General features: G+C 35.1%; 1 protein-coding gene across 1 annotated transcript in view; it reads left to right on the top strand.

Annotated features, from left to right (window-relative positions):
• Positions 1–1181: 1181 nt before the first annotated feature.
• Positions 1182–16826, top strand: part of notch1a (notch receptor 1a) — a 70170-nt gene continuing 54525 nt past the window's right edge. The window contains exons 1-2 of the mRNA XM_056445823.1: positions 1182–1425; positions 5113–5185. Of these exons, the coding sequence (XP_056301798.1) occupies positions 1362–1425; positions 5113–5185 (137 nt within the window). The 5' untranslated portion in view covers positions 1182–1361. The remainder of the gene's footprint in view (positions 1426–5112; positions 5186–16826) is intronic.

Genomic DNA, 16826 nt, shown 5'->3' on the forward strand with positions numbered 1-16826 from the left:
TAATTATGACCTCACCAATTTTGTACATTTTGGGGGGAAAAAATGATTCTCCAGAAGAAATTGTTTTAAATACTGTGAAAATGTTAACATCTCTTTTAACATCACTCCAAAAGATGATGCTTGCTGTTTACTACTTATCTAAAATTAGCTGAAATGACACAATTCTTTAGTTTTTTTTGGGACAACTTAATTGTTTTATGTCCAATCCACTTAAATTTGTAAAACCTAATAAGTTAATTAATTCCTTCATGTTGTCCCAGCACTAATTGATTGTGTAGAACCCAGCAGTTCTAACAGTGATATTTAAAAAAAAAATTTAATAATTTTGTCTTCAACCTGTTTATTGTCGCAATTCTGAGGAAAAAATCAAAATTGTAAAATGTGCAAGAAAGTGTCAGAACTGTAATAAACATAACTGCATTTGTAGCTTTTTTTTAAAACAATTATTCAATGGCGGAAATAAGCTCCCATGTTTGCTTTCTGAAATGTTTTCATTTAATGTTAAATTACTCACTGCTAGTTTCCAATTGTTCAGATACCTAATGAAACTAAATGTTCCCCTAATGTTTCTGTAACATTATTCTAACATTAGAATATCATTCATATCAAAACAGCTACCAAATCCATCTTACACTGTATTTTGCTAGCTTGTTAGCTACTTTAAAAACATGTCAGCTTTAGGCTGGTGGTGTGCACAACAAAAACATCTCCCTCCTTTAGTACTGAGGGGACAAAAGACGCACACTTTCAGCACTGGCTCCTGATTTGTTAATAAGGGCCCCTCTTCTCAACCGGCCAGAACTGGCGCCAGCAGAAAGCAGTGATCCGCCCTAGTCCCTCCTCAATCCTCAACATGGGACAGGAATAAACCTGCATATCCCACATTTACTCTTGGAAGAAAGTGTGAGAAAGTTCCCCCCCTTCCCCTTGCGGTGAAACTAAATTGTGTAGGGGAGTGTTCGCTCTTTTCTTTTTTCTCTTTCAGATTGGCATTAATTTGCAGGAAATCTCCCCGTCAGTACCTGCGCGGATGGTTACTATTTAGTTTCCGTCCCGAGCGTGAGAAGACGTTATTGAGGCGCGCGCGTTCCTCGTTCAGAGTCCCACGCGACAGTGACGTCAGCGCACGCGCACGCGCACCCTCACGCGCGCCGCACACACACACACAGAATCAAGCGAGAGTTTCCCACGAGCAGCAGCCAAGAGAAGACGCTCCTGAGAAACGCTGGGATTTATTTATTAACTAACAAGGATATTTATACTAACTCTTCTGCACTTTCTGGAGATTTAAAGAAGACTTCTGGGGATCTATGAGAGCTTCTGGGAGGATTTTAAAGAAGTTGTAACGCCGAGGCGGAGTTATGAACCGTTTCTTGGTGAAACTAACGCTACTGACTGCAGCATCGCTCGCGACGGTGGCACAAGGTAACAGTTTAACACAACTCTAACAACGATGCTTTAATTCATATGCTTATAAACTTTGTTTTGTGCATTATTGAGTCGTTTGAAGAGGTTTTGCTGGCTAAAGTGAGTGATGTTTTTGCACAACTTGCGTTTTGAGCGTCACTTGTTGCTCAGAATAGATTAATATTAGGATAAACCAAATATTATTTGCCTCATAACTATTTTATGGCATATACTTTTGTTTTACTTGTTTGTTTTTGCATGGTATTGTGCCAAAGCATCAATCTAAATAAACTGTGGAAAAACTATTAATTTTAATACAGTTTTTATTTATTTATTTTTATTTATTTTATAAAAACCAAAAGCAAAAGACTTTTGGGATGATATTAATGCACCAGCTCCTCACTCACTTAACTATATTATTTCTGATTATTTATTATTTGACTGTTGGATTTCTGTTCACGTTTATTATTTAGCAAACTCTCACTTTAAACCTATTTAAAGTTCCCTAACCTCACTTTCTTACAGTTTCTGTTATTGCAATGATTCACGTGATCTAAAAACAACTCAATGTCTTCACGTTGAAGTTGAGAAAGTTCTTTATAACTTTATGAAATTATAAGCACATGATTTCAGAACATTAGTGGTTGTTTTTTGGTCTTGTCCCTGATGTTGATTGAGTTGCATTGTGTGCGTGGAGTCTGGAGGAAAGCGATCTGCGAGTGAATGGAGGGAGGGTGAGGAGGAGGAGGGCTTGTCCTGTTGTTCTCGTGCGCTGGTAAACAATGGCTCGAGACAGTGTTTTATGGGCTCGTGCTGGACTCTGATTTCTTTTGTCCGCGCGGCAGCTGTCGCGCGCGCTCCCGCCATGCGCGCGTGTGTCCCCAGAATACCCCCTCCCTCCTTCACACACACACACACACGGGTGAATTTAGTGATTTGGGGGCCCTAGGCAATTCCAGCCATGGGGTCCAACAGTCCTCATTCATATACAGCCTTTGTACTTTTATTATTTATTTTGCTGTGATTTTTTTTATTTATTTATTTTTTATTTTATATATATATTTTTTTATTTACATCACTCGATCTTCATTTTATATAAATGCACTCTACAGTTTTAATTATGTATTTTCTTAAAATTAATTAATGTAATAAACTATTTTGTTTTTAAAACTAATTTTTCATCTGATCTGATGCACATTTTACTTAAATTACTTTTAAAAATGTATGTTAGACCACACAAAATATGATAGAAAACTGTTATTATTTATACACACTTATAGGAATTTATTTGGGGGCCCCCAGATTTCCTAGGACCATAAGTGGCCACTTGCCTCACTTATTGGTAAAATCCAACCCTGCACACACACAGACCTGTTCCTATATCCCAATGGGGACTCTCATAGGCATGATGATGTTTCTCCTATATAATCCATATATTCTCCAACCCTCACAGGAAACAATCTGCATTATTTCATTTTAAAAATACTTCATTCTGTGTTATTTATGAGCACGTTTAGTCAATTTTGGTCCCCACATTTACACAAGTTCTCATGAGGCTCGCTGCATTCAGATTTAAGTCCCCACTGGGATATAAAAAGAAGTACACACACGAGCACTCCAGCAGATCACGCACCCGTGGAGGAACCGAGAAACAGACAGACAAGAGAAATGACAAAACTAGACAGGAGGGGCAGGAAACGAAACAGATGTCGTTATATAAAAGAGAAATTATGAAAGTAAACAAGAATTCACATTTAAAGGGATAGTTCACGCAAAATAAAGACTCTGTCATCATTTACTCACATGCACTTGTTTCAAACCTGTTGAGTTTCTTGCTTTTGTTGAATAAAAAAAGAAGATATTTTGAAGCATGCTGGAAACTGGTAGCCATTGATTTTCCTAGTAGTTTGTATGCTGCTATGTTTAACGGTTTCCAACATTCTTCAAAGTATCTTCTTTTGTGTTCAGCTGAAAGAATCTCAGACTGGTTTGCAACCACTTGAGGATGAGTAAATTAATAAATAATATTTTATTAAAGTGAACTATCACTTTAAATGAGATTATTGTATACTTTAAATTATACTTTTATTGTATTGCGTGGTGCTTTAAAATATGTGATTATGCATTTGTGGCTGTCCAAAAACATGGTAACCACAGTCATAGAAGAGTGCAAATCTGGGAATATGTAGCTTTGAGTTTAATTTAAAGGGATAGTTCACCCAAAAAATGAATATTCGACCATCATTTATTTACCTTTTTATGAGGTTTTCATCTGTTAAACACAAAGCAATATATTATGATGGAAACCTGTAACCATTCACTTCCATTGGAGGAAAAACAAATACTATGGAAGTCAATGGTTTCAGCTTTCTTCAAAATGTCTTCATTAGTGTTCAGCAGAATAAAAAGAAACATAAAGCCACTAAAACTAGTAAACTTTCATTTTTGGGGGTGAACTATCCATTTAAACAACTATATATGTGTATAATTAACAAAATATCTTTATTAATAACTTGTTCTAAATAAATCTATGTTAAAATTGTAATTTTATTTCAAGTTTACATGGTCAAAAAAGTGCACAAATACAATTATGCAGCTCAGTTGGTGCATTGAAGTTTAACTTTTAACTGAGAGACAAAAGGAGAATTGGTACTAGTGGTTTAATCTATAAAAAGGACTGGTCTGAGAGTCGTGACTAAGAGCTTTGTCTCTCTCTAGACAGTCGTTACCAATTAAAGACGGCCTGCAGGCAGCTGCTTTCATTCAACAAGTGCACAACTGCAGTCTACAGTGACTTCCTTAGATGCACTGTTAATCCTTAAAGTGTGACGAAGCACACTTCTGGAAAATAAATATACTTCCTTCCATAAACGGACACATTTAGCTTCATTCATTCATTCATTCACACTGAATTCCTAGTGTTTTAAAGGGGGTAGTTCACCAAAAAAAAAAATTACTCACTCTCAAAGTGTTTCCAAACATTTATGAGTTTCTTTTATCTGTTGAACACTAAAGAAGATATTTTGAAGAATGCTGAAACCATTGAATAGTAGGAAAATAAATACTATAGAAGTCAATGGTTACAGGTTTCCAGCTTTCTTCGAAGTATCTTCTTGTGTTTTTAACAGAGGAAAGAAACTCGTACAGCTTTTAAACTAGTAAAAGGTTAGTAAATGATGACAGTTTAAATTTTTGGGTGAACTAACCCTTTTAAAACACTGAATTCCTGTCACAACACCCTAAAAAAGCACATCCCTGCACGTTGTCAGCTTTAACGTAAGCTGATGTATTAATGCTGAAACAGGAAGACTGTATTTCGAGTTTAAACCCTTGTTAAAGGCTGATTGCCACATGGAGTGGTAATTGTTGGGAATGTGGAGCTATTTCCAGGCTCAGTGTTGGATAACTGGATTTTTCAGGATGAATAGTGAAGAACCCCCTCCCTTTCCAATCCTCCATCAAAGTCAGTTATTCACAGTCTGACAAAAGGCCAGTGGCTCTCTGTCGGGGCCACAAAACAAAGGGCCGGCGGCTCTTTATTGATGTCTATAGGTGGTGAGCTTCTTTAGTGAAGAGCAAGTGTGTGTGTGTGTGTGTGGGTTTGCATTGACAGGTGTGCTAGGAGCTGTACAGGTGGGTGATCTGGTTGTAGTTGATTGTTGAGATGTACTAACAGATGTTTTTATTTTGTGTGTGTGTGTTTAGGGCAAAGATGCTCAGAATACTGTCAGAATGGAGGAATATGCGAGTACAAGCCCAGCGGAGAAGCATCATGCAGGTATGTTATCGATATACTTTTAGAAATAAAGGTTGAGTTCAATTACACAAGCATTTAAAGCGGTGTTTCTCAACCACGTTCCTGGAGGCCCACCAACACTGCATGTTATGGATGTCTCCTTTATCTTTCACAACCATCACTGGTCTTTCAGTCTTTGCTAATGAGCTGGTGAGCTCATCATATGTGTTTGGTTAAGGAGACGTGGGTAATGTTCAGAGCTGGTGGTACTCCAGGAACGTGGTTGAGAAACACTGATTTTTAATCTTCAGGGGTGATAAAGTGCAAATCTGATAATATAAAAAACGTATGAAGATATTTCTGAATCTCCAACAAATCATTTTAAGCAACACCACACTTTTTTTTTGGAAAATATGCTCATTTTACATCTAAAGTTAAACAGGTGAGTTTTACCATTTTTAATCTATTCAGCCAATCTCTAGGTCGTGCAGGGGCACTTTTAGCTTAGCATAGTTAATTGAATCTGATTAGACCATTAGCATCCTTTAATTATTTTCCTAATTAAAGCTTGATTCTGTAGTTAAATTATTTACTAAGGCCGACAGAAATGAAAAGTTGGTATTTTTAGGCTGATATGGCTAGAAACTAAACTTAGGCCTGTCACAATATCTATTTCTTTGTTGTACGATATATTGCACCAAAATATATTGCGACAATTGATATTATCGCATCATATTTTATGCTTAAGAATTTTTTATTTAATTATTATCAATTTAATAATTAAGCATTGAAATTAGAATGTAAAAACACAGATAAATAAGCAGGTAAATAAGAAATATCTGAGCAAAATTGAAACAATGTGAATCAAGCTGTACCATGACGAACAGTCAAAAACGGCTAAAGAGACTCTTTAAGACCCCAAGCAATCAAAACTAACCATATTGATGTTGTTCGCTCACATTGCCCATTGTTTTCTCATTTAAAATTCAATTTCTCTTGGAACTGCGTCACAATATGAAGAAAAAAACGATCGCAGCTTCCAGTTCATGGGGACTAGAGATGCGTGGATCAGCTCACATGAAACCCGAATCCGCGGCTTCATACTAATCATCCAGCCAATATAGTTTTATCTGATATATGTATCTGCACCCGATCATCACTTTAATAATATAATTCTTTGTTTTAGGCATGATGATAGGTCACCGTGGATATTAACAGCAGATTCAGTGAGCTAATCTGCGCATCTCTGATAGTAAAATAATATGTTAATCGTAAACATTTTTAAATGGACATTTATTAATAAAAACAAAAGTTTGTCTTTAGGCAACATTTACTTCATTTTCAAATAGATACAGAAAGTAAAAATAAGATATTTTAGCTTTTACTGATACATAAAGGGTGCCACTTCAGCCTAAACTGCAGCTATGTTATGTTTACTTGGGCTTTTTCTTTGCACTGTGCAAAAATAGATCAGCATCTACTGTGCCTAAATTCAGGCGATTCCACCTCGCCTCCAAAACGACCAGCTGCACTGAATGAGCGTTTGCTCGCACCACTTGTTGTAGGAATGGACAAGATTCTTCTCGCAAAGCGATGTAATCATTGAAATAAGCCATCTTGTTTGTCCCAGAACGATAGCAGATTTTTCTGTGGTGTTTAGAGGAATGTTGATTAAGCACAAACACACAACAATGACGAAGTACGTGATAGTGTTGTTGTTGCTCCAATGTTTGCTAACGCTTCATCAGCAAAGTGTGTATTCATATTACATTATCACATATTCTTGACATACATAATACAGAGGGCTCGGCGATTAATCAAAGTAATCGAAATTGACGCTCAAAACCTAAAATCGATCAAATTTTTTCAGGTAAATTTTTTTCAATTATTTTCCTACCATATGTGGAGTCACGTGACCCTGCTCTGTTAAGGCTAAATTATACTTTTTACCTTTGCATACCCGCACACCTAAACAAAATTTACTTACACATCACAATGGCGTGTAGCGCAAGCTATGTGTTTGGTCGCTTTGGTAGCGGTGACGACAGTGGGCGGTGCAGAGGACCTCATTTTAGGCAATGTGTGTTTTAATTTCAGTTGTTCAGCATTGATGTTCAATAAATACTAATAATTAGTAGATAGTGTGTGTTTCCTTCAATTATTTTATAATAAAATTACTGCACCCTTCATTCAGAGATCTCTCACTTGTAATATGTGATCATATTTGTTGTACAGAATCTGTCAGTAAGCTATGAGGGGAACAAAATAAAATAAATAAAATAATCGTTCATTAATCGTAATCAAGTTAAAATATTCAATTAATTGAGATTTAGATTTTAGGCAAATCTCCCAGCCCTAATAATACTCTGATTTTTTTTTTTTTTTTTTTTGGTCATTTTCAAATGTGTAAACGTGTATTATTTTGGAAACATTGTAATTTTTGGCTACATCGTTGTTCTGTAAACGTAACCTAAGTGGCGTTTTGGTGCTCGAAGATTCAAAGCTTTATAAGCTTTTCTCAGAATATAAAGCTGCGTCCGAAATCACGTACTTCCATACTATATAGTACGCTAAAATCAGTATGCGAGTTGAGTAGTATGTCCGCATTTATAGAATTCGAAAAACAGTATTTGAGAAGTACCTGGGTGGCCTATTACTTCTGGCGAGATTCTAAAGTTCGCATTAGATGAATGGTATGCTATCCCATGATGCACTGCGAGAGAATTCATAAATGGGAGTGAATCGACACAACTGACGCGTGTAGGTCATGTGATGATGAGAAAATGGCGGATGTAATATGTCCGAGTTCCATTCATACTGTATAGAGCGTACTTTTCTAACGACCGAGTAATTTGTTTACATTCGAGAGTAGTTTCAATGCAAAGTGACTGTATCGCCATCTACTGGTCTGGCATGCTCAATAAAGCATTTTTTCCAGTCATTTTTGTAAAACCTTTCAAAAGCACAAATCAATACCTTCCATTGTCATGTAAACACACCCTTAAATGTAACCCAAGTGAGGTTGTAAAATGTGTATACCTGTGTGTTTGTTTGTAAGCTGTGATCGACTGTGGTGAGATTCCATCTTTAGGCCCAAACCTCTTCTTGGTAACCCTACAAAGCTCTCAGCATACAAGTGTGTGTGTGCGCGCATGTGTGAACGTGCACGCGCCCATAGTCATTCAGTTTCAAACTCAGATGAAAGCCCCCCCTCCACAACCCCACAATAGTCCGTTGGTGCCCTGCTGCAGTGGGACGCTGCTTCTGTCAATGTCTATTCATGCCATTCAGCCCAACAGCTGGCCCTCACCTCCTATTGTCTCACACACACGCACACACACACTTAGCACAGAAAAAAACAACTTTAGTTTCTTCTCACAGGATATAAACATCAATATTTGATATGATTTGTCCATAAAAATCTAAATGTTTTTTTAAGCTGTCTATTTTCCCATGTTATTGTGCTTTTATTGTGTTTTCTCACTCACACTCTCTGTAGGGTGTGTGTGAGTGTGTGTGAATGGTGTCTTTTTTTGGAGGGCAGATGGCTGAGGGGGTAATAAGATTGCAGGAACTCATGAGAAGGGCCTCTCTCTCTCTCTCTCTCTGTGTGTGTGTGTGTGTGTGTGTGATGCTTTAAAGCGGGGGAAATTTAAACGCAAACAACTCTGTGAGACTGTTAGGGAAAGGATGTGGTGCCACTGTTACACTTTCAATGTACAAGAAAATCTAAAAGATGTAAATCATAATAATGTGTAAAAAATATTTGGTCCCACTTTAAATTAAGTGTCCTTAACTACTATGTACTTGCATCAAAAAAATAAATACAATGTACTTACTGTGTTCATAATGCATTTGAGAACACTTGTGGTGCTCTTAAGCTGGGATAGGGGTAGGGTTATGGACAGATTTGTTGGTATGGGTAGGTTTAAGGGCGGGTTAAGGGGTAAGGGATGGTCAACAGTGTATTTACAAATGTAATTACAGAATTTAATTACAAATGCAATTACATACAAGTATTTAATCAAGCATAAGTACACAGTAAATACATGTATTTACATGATAAGTACATTAGAACGAATTATTAATTTCTGTGTCAGTACATATTAGTTAAGGTTACTTAATATAAAGTGGGACCAAGTATTTTGTTATCCGCTGTGCAAAAATATGCCAGAATAGTTGATGGTTCATTCCGCTGTGGTAAATAAGGGACTAAGCCGAAGGAAAATGAATGAATGGATGCCTGTAAAAATAATTGTGTCATTAATCTATCATACATTTAGTGGTTGTTAGGGTGCTCTTGATGGTTGCTAGGTCAGTAAATATGGTTTATAAGTGTTTCTAGAGTATTTTGGGATGCTGTGTGGTGTTTTATTTTGTCTGTGCTAGATTCGCTCCTCCCTTTTTTATTTTGAAAATGTGAGTGCTTGTTTTGATGTTCTAAATGATTGCTAGGGAGGTCCTTAATGGTTGCTAGGTTCATCTAAATCAGGGATGCCCAAACTAGGGCCCACGGGCCAAAGTTGGCCCACAGTAACCTTTGATTTGGCTCGCCATTCCATCTGAGATGAGAGGAAGAATGTTGGGCATGGTTTAGAGGTTGTCATTTCAAATCTAATGTAACCTTTTGTTTGTTTGTTTTATTGTTAAACTGAAATTAAATCTTTCTATTAAATGGTGTAAATTAATCAGATTTAGTTTAAATGTACACACTGTCACCTGACAGATAGAGGACAAATCAAGGCAAAGGCAGATTCTTTTTGACTAGTGTATTCACCATTGAAATCCACTTTGTTGTAAGTGTGATTGTTATTAGTGCAACAAGTTACCATTTAAAAAGTGATACTGCGTTAGTTAATATGATTTAAAGTAATGTTTTTATTTACTTTTAGATCTTATTAAATAAATTAGGAAATTACCCACCCAACTTTAATGTAATATAGGTTGATGTATTTCCCATGGCTCTCAGTGATATTTTCTTTTGGCCCTTTATACAAAAAAGATTGGTCACTCCTGATCTAAATGGTTGGTATTTTTTATCCTTTCTTGTTTTTTTTTTTGGTTTGGTTTTATGACTGCAGTAATTCAAGGGTATTATAATGGGTTGCTTGTTGGTTACTTGGTTTTCCTTCGTAATTTAATTTAATTTTGTTGTTTTATTTTTATTTTATTATATTCAAGTTAAATTTTTTATATAAAATGTAATATTAAATTGAACTTATTAATTAATTATTTATTATTTTAAAGCATAAGAGTTTGCCTATGTCTAGATTTGCTTTGGAAAGAAACTTTGTTTTTCACTGATTTTGTACAAAATAACATCACATTAGGGTTGTCACGATACTGGAATTCGATACCAATCGGTACTGAAATTTTAAAAGCGTCCCCTAACATTTGAGCGCGTTCTTAAACAGCGCTGATTTGCCATTGTGTTCACATGCTCAACAGAAATGACTAGTTGAAGGTCATCAGTACACCGAACTCACCACTGTTTACTGAGTGTAACCACAGATACAGAGACACTGGAGCATTTTAAAGCCGCGATTCATCATCAGATCACTTGTATGTCAGCTTATAGACAAACCAGCAGATCGATGGAACTTTAAAACGCTCCAGTGTCCCTCTATCTGTGGTTACACTCAATAAACAGTGGTGAGTTTGGTGTACTGGTGACCTTCACGACCAATCACAGTCATTTCTATTGAGCACGTGAACACAGTGGCAAATCAGCGCTGTTTAAAGTCAAGTGCTATTTTGGGCTTTCCGCCTGGATTTTGCCTACCCAAATTTAAACGCTTCCCAAATCCACATGGAGAGGTGTAAATGCAAAAGTTTGGTATCATTTTAAAGAAAACCCTTTGAATTTTCATAAAACACTGTTGAAAGGGATTACAATAATTGTATATGTTGTTTGTATTATAAAAAAAACCTCCAAAAAAGTTTATTTCTTTATTTCTTTTGTAAACTTAAATTAGAAAGTGTACCTTTTTAGGTTCTGTGTGGTCTAGGCTGCTTTAATTAATTTTGGTGGTTCCTGCACATGTCAGTAATCATAAAAAGAAAAATGTCTATTATAATCTATGCAAAAGTTATTCTATTCCAACTGATGAGAGAACGGAACCACTTATGGGGTATTGGGCCAAGACGGACCCTTAGCGGAATTAAATGATGTCACTGACCCAGTACTGGGTCTGCAGAGTTTAGGAGGTTTTAAAAACCTGTTCAACAGCACTTAATTTTTATAAACGTCCTTTTCTCGCTAACATTTAATTACCTCTTGGTATGATTAACTTGAAATGTTGACTTTTTGCTTGTGAAAAACCTGTGGCTTTCAGTTCACAGTTTTCCCAAAATCTCATTATCACATATTTAAATAAAAAACTTGCTCTCAAAAGTTGTTGTCTTGTACATAAAGAGCTTGAATGCATAGGTGTTTTAGTAGAATATGGTGTGGCATAAGTGTTTTGTGGTATTGTTCAAATCTAACCCCCTGAGTATGAGCGCTCCTCATAACAGATGACTGTGATATCAAGTCACAGTACTGAATTAGCACATTGGTTTGTGAAAGAAGCGAGATTTGATCTCTCATTGTGAGAACTGTGGAGTTTTGTTTGCCCACACATTCATCTGGGGGCCAAACCCTGAGCGTCCTGTTTTGATGACCCCGATGATAAACAGGAAGAGCAGAGATATTTTTGAGCCTTTTTTTCTCCCAGAAATATCTTGTCTGAACTTTGATGCCTTTCCTGTGGGCTCTGATTCTCAGCCTTGGAAAGTGTCTGTAAATCTTCACTAGCTGTTTCCATCCACCTGTTTTAATGTGTATTTTGGAATATTGCATAAACAAATGCCAAGATGCACATCCACGTTTTAGGAACAACAAATAATAACTTGACTTCTAGTTGATCATTTGGTATCAGAAGTGGCTTAAATGAAAGGCAAAGGCCTCTAGATTACACTTATTTGACCAAAATAAAATATGATCATGCCTTTTAATTCTTTAATTAGGACAGTAAGGTCTGACTTTGCTTTGACAAAAGTCTTGTGACTGAACAGAAATAATGTCCAGTATAGAATATAAAGTCATGGTGCAGTGGATAAAGAATGAATATTGTGTCTGACTCCATCATGAGCTTGGAGGACTGCATCCATACATCTCTGCAATGACTCAAATCACGTATTAATAAAGTCATCTGGAATGGCAAAGAAAGCCTTCTTGCAGGACTCCCAGAGTTCATCAAGATTCTTTGGATTCATCTTCAATGCCTCCTCCATCTTACCCCAGACATGCTCAATAATGTTCATGTCTGGTGACTGGGTTGGCCAATCCTGGAGCACCTTGACCTTCTTTGCTTTCAGGAGCTTTGATATGGAGGCTTAAGTATGAGGAGTGCTATCCTGCTGAAGAGTTTGCCCTCTCCTGTGGTTTGTAATGTAATGGGCAGCACAAATGTCTTGATACCTCAGGCTGTTGATGTTGCCATCCACTCTGCAGATCTCTCGCAAATTCCTATACTGAATGTAACCCCAAACCATGATTTTTCCTTCACCAAACTTGACTGATTTTTGTGAGAATCTTGGGTCCATGCGGGTTCCAGTAGGTATTCTGCAGTATTTGATGATTGGGATGCAGTTCAACAGACAATTCATCTTCTGTTCATCTTCAACTTTTCCAAAAGAATTCAAGTTATTATTTGCTGCTCTTACAACTGAGATCCACGACAAGACTTTTGTCAGGTAGTGTATAAGGAAAAGACCCACAGTGGCTACTCCTATCACAGTAAACTCTATTTTTCTGTCTGATATTTGCCACCAGTTTATTAGGAAGTGGCAATTTTCTTCTCTTTGACTCAATGCATGTAATCACTGCTTTATTCGCAAATGTTTTATGCATTATTCCAGTTTTGCGCATAAATCTACATAGACAACTAATAATCTCTTCCATGATCACCTGAACCTTTGTGAACAAAATAAAGACCCCATCTTTTCTCCTTCCCACCTCACCACATGAAAAACCCCAAGAAATGATGCAATTCTGATCGTGCCTCACACATGTTAGTGGGTTTGACAAACCACCTGTAGAAAACACAAATTTTCACCTAATACTTGCGCCAGTTTTTGCACATTTGCACCAAACACTTTCTTACAATCACTCCATATCTCTTAAAAAACATTGTGCATTTATGAAGTGAGCATCAGACAGGCGAGTGGGCTTGACAAACCACCTGTAAACACACTTTTTCACCTATTTCACACTTAACTAAAATTTGCACCAAATTTGCACATTTGCATCACACACTTTTTTACAATCACTCCATATAATAAAAATAATCATTATGCATTCATGAAGTGTGCCTCTAACAGGTGAGTGGGCTTGACAAACCACCTGTAAACACACTTTTTCACACTTTTAACTAAAACTTGCACCAAATTTGCACATTTGCATCACACACTTTTTTACAATCACTCCATATAACAAAAAAAATCATTATGCATTCATGAAGTGTGCCTCTAACAGGTGAGTGGGCTTGACAAACCACCTGTTAACACACTTTTTCACCTATTTCACACTTTTAACTAAAACTTGCACCAAATTCGCACATTTGCATCACACACTTTTTTACAATCACTCCATATAACAAAAAAAATCCTTATGCATTCATGAAGTGTGCCTCTAACAGGTGAGTGGGCTTGACAAACCACCTGTAAACACACCTTTTCACCTATTTCACACTTTTAACTAAAACTTGCACCAAATTCGCACATTTGCATCACACACTTTTTTACAATCACTTCATATAACAAAAAAATCCTTATGCATTCATGAAGTGTGACTCTAACAGGTGAGTGGGTTTGACAAACCACCTGTAAACACACCTTTTCACCTATTTCACACTTTTAACTAAAACTTGCACCAAATTTGCACATTTGCATCACACACTGTCTTACAATCACTCCATATTACAAAAAAAATCCTTATGCATTCATGGTGTGCCTCTTAACAGGTGAGTGGGCTTGACAAACCACATGTAAACACACTTTTTCACCTATTTCACACTTTTAACTAAAACTTGCACCAAATTCGCACATTTTCATCACACACTTTTTTACAATCACTCCATATAATAAAAATAATCATTATGCATTCATGAAGTGTGCCTCTAACAGGTGAGTGGGCTTGACAAACCACCTGTAAACACACTTTTTCACCTATTTCATACTTTTAACTAAAACTTGCACCAAATTCACACATCTGCACCACACACTTTTTTACAATCACTCCCTATAACAAAAATAATCATTATGCATTCATTGTGTGCCTCTAACAGGTGAGTGGGCTTGACAAACCACCTGTAAACACAATTTTTCACCTATTAAAAAACCATCCTTAATCGAGCGCTTAATTCTCTGAGTACTAACAGTTCCTTTGTATAGTTTGCACTTGCTGTGTGTGTTGCCTCTTGTTGAATCACTGAATGCCTCCTCAATTGCAAGTTTCTCTGGATAAAAGCATCTGCTAAATGACTAAATGTAAAAGTCTAATTCACATCTTATGTGACCTGTATGGAAACATAGCTAGTCTAATTCACATCTTTGTATGGAAACATAGCTAATGTTTGTGATGTGAGTGTTTGGGGTTTTCTCTGAGTGTGAATTGAGGTCACCGCGGCTCCAAAAGCTTTCAACTTTGCATGAACTTCTGACATTTGGACGTTCCACTTTACATCTACTGTACTGATTGTTGATGACACAACACAGAGAGGGTTTATTCGATTTTACGGCTCTGACAGTCACCGATTGTACTTGTACTAGATGGCATACTAATTCTAGACTTGGGAACTTGACCTTTTTGGGGGATGCCATAGTCAAAGCACTTATTTCAAGTATTTCAAGGTGTGGTGAGAGTTATGGGGGTGTTATGTTTAAGGCATGTTATGGTTGGTTAAGTTGTTACATAAATAAGTCATTATCTTTAACTAAATGAAGTTGAAATGAGTATTAATAAATGGGTTTTTTTAGTTACTGAAATGTGTTGAAGTATTAAAATTAGTCAAACTAAACATTTATATAAAGTAAAAACTGAAGAAGTTAAAATAAAATAAAAATAGCTTGAAATATTATTATTAAATGAAGTATTAAAATATTTATTTTTGTATGAAAAGAAACTCTGAAATAATAATAACTACTAATAATAGAGAAAAATGTAAACTATTACAAAATAATTACATTTACTAAGAAATGATAAGATAAATAATAAATACATTGTAATAAAATAATAATAAAGATGTAAATAAATTGTAAAATAATAATTAAATTATAAATTTGATGGATCAATTAAAATAAAAATTAAAAAGTGCAGTATGTAAACTATAAGTAAATAAATAAAAGCACACAGCAAAAACTAGAATACTTGAAATTAAAATATTAAAAATAAATTCTTAATAGAAATAAACAAAAATATCAAGTTGAATTATTAAAACATAATGAAATCTACTAAACCATTTAATAAATCACTGTATGTAGTAATAATAATATTAATAATAATAATTATTATTATTATTATAAAAGAACACACACCACATTTTTTAAAATAAAATGCATTAGCAAAATTAAAAAATGTATTAGAGATTTTATTATTAGGAGCTGATATATCATACTTGTTTTTTGGCATAGAAAAAGGTAAATGTTATAATGTGAAGAATATAGAGATTATTATTATTAATAATAAAAATAAAAAAAATGAACAGATTCCTAAAACAAAAAAATCAAGTAGTATTATTAAAACATTAAATTTACAAAACAAAATAATAAATCATGTTTGAATTATTATTATTATCATTATTTACAAAAACAAAAAAGTAAATGTATTTAATAAACAAACGCAATACAAATGTTATTATAAAGACCTGAAATATCATATTTATTTATTAATTTATGGTGAGGAAAACAGATTATTATTATTATTATTATTATCGTCGTCGTTAATAATAATAATAATAATTAATAAATAATCGATCAATTGTTTATTATTAGTAGTAATAAATAATAATGTCAAATACTTTATCAGTTCTTTATTATTAATATTATTATTATTTATTTGTTTGTTTGTTTGTTTGTTTGTTTGTTGTTAATAAAAATAAATAATTGATGGCTATTTTCAATTCGAGTTTTGTTGTTCAACACTGATTTTTAACTAACTGTAAATAAAGCAAATAAAATTTGACGGGAAAACCTTTCAAAATTTGAATTTAATAAAAAATTTTGCTATTACTCAATGTCAGATGTGTCTGATTAAGTTCTGATGTTTGGAGAATGTCACCAACTCCAGTTACTTCCATGATTTTTCCCACATTTTTATGTTCTGTTTTACTTTATCTTAGTTATACCAAGCTTAAGCTAATATTTTTTGTCAGTTTGATTTATGCAAGTTAAGATGACAAAGTTATCTTGATTCAACTGAATTTAAATCCGCAAGAATTTTTTTACAGTGTGTTTTAATAGATTTTTATTGATATTTGACGTCAGATCCATATATATATTATAATAATGCATCGGGATTCTAGTGTGTTTGGTTAGTCTGAACGGAATAAAGTGTTCTGGATCATTCCAAACGCACCTGACATCATTTATGGAACGCCTGGAATGCAGCAGGGCTGTGAAGTGAATTGGAAGCGTGGAATCC

The sequence above is a fragment of the Danio aesculapii genome, chromosome 21 (genome assembly GCF_903798145.1).
Source record: "Danio aesculapii chromosome 21, fDanAes4.1, whole genome shotgun sequence".
In the NCBI taxonomy this organism is placed as follows: Eukaryota; Metazoa; Chordata; class Actinopteri; order Cypriniformes; family Danionidae; genus Danio; species Danio aesculapii.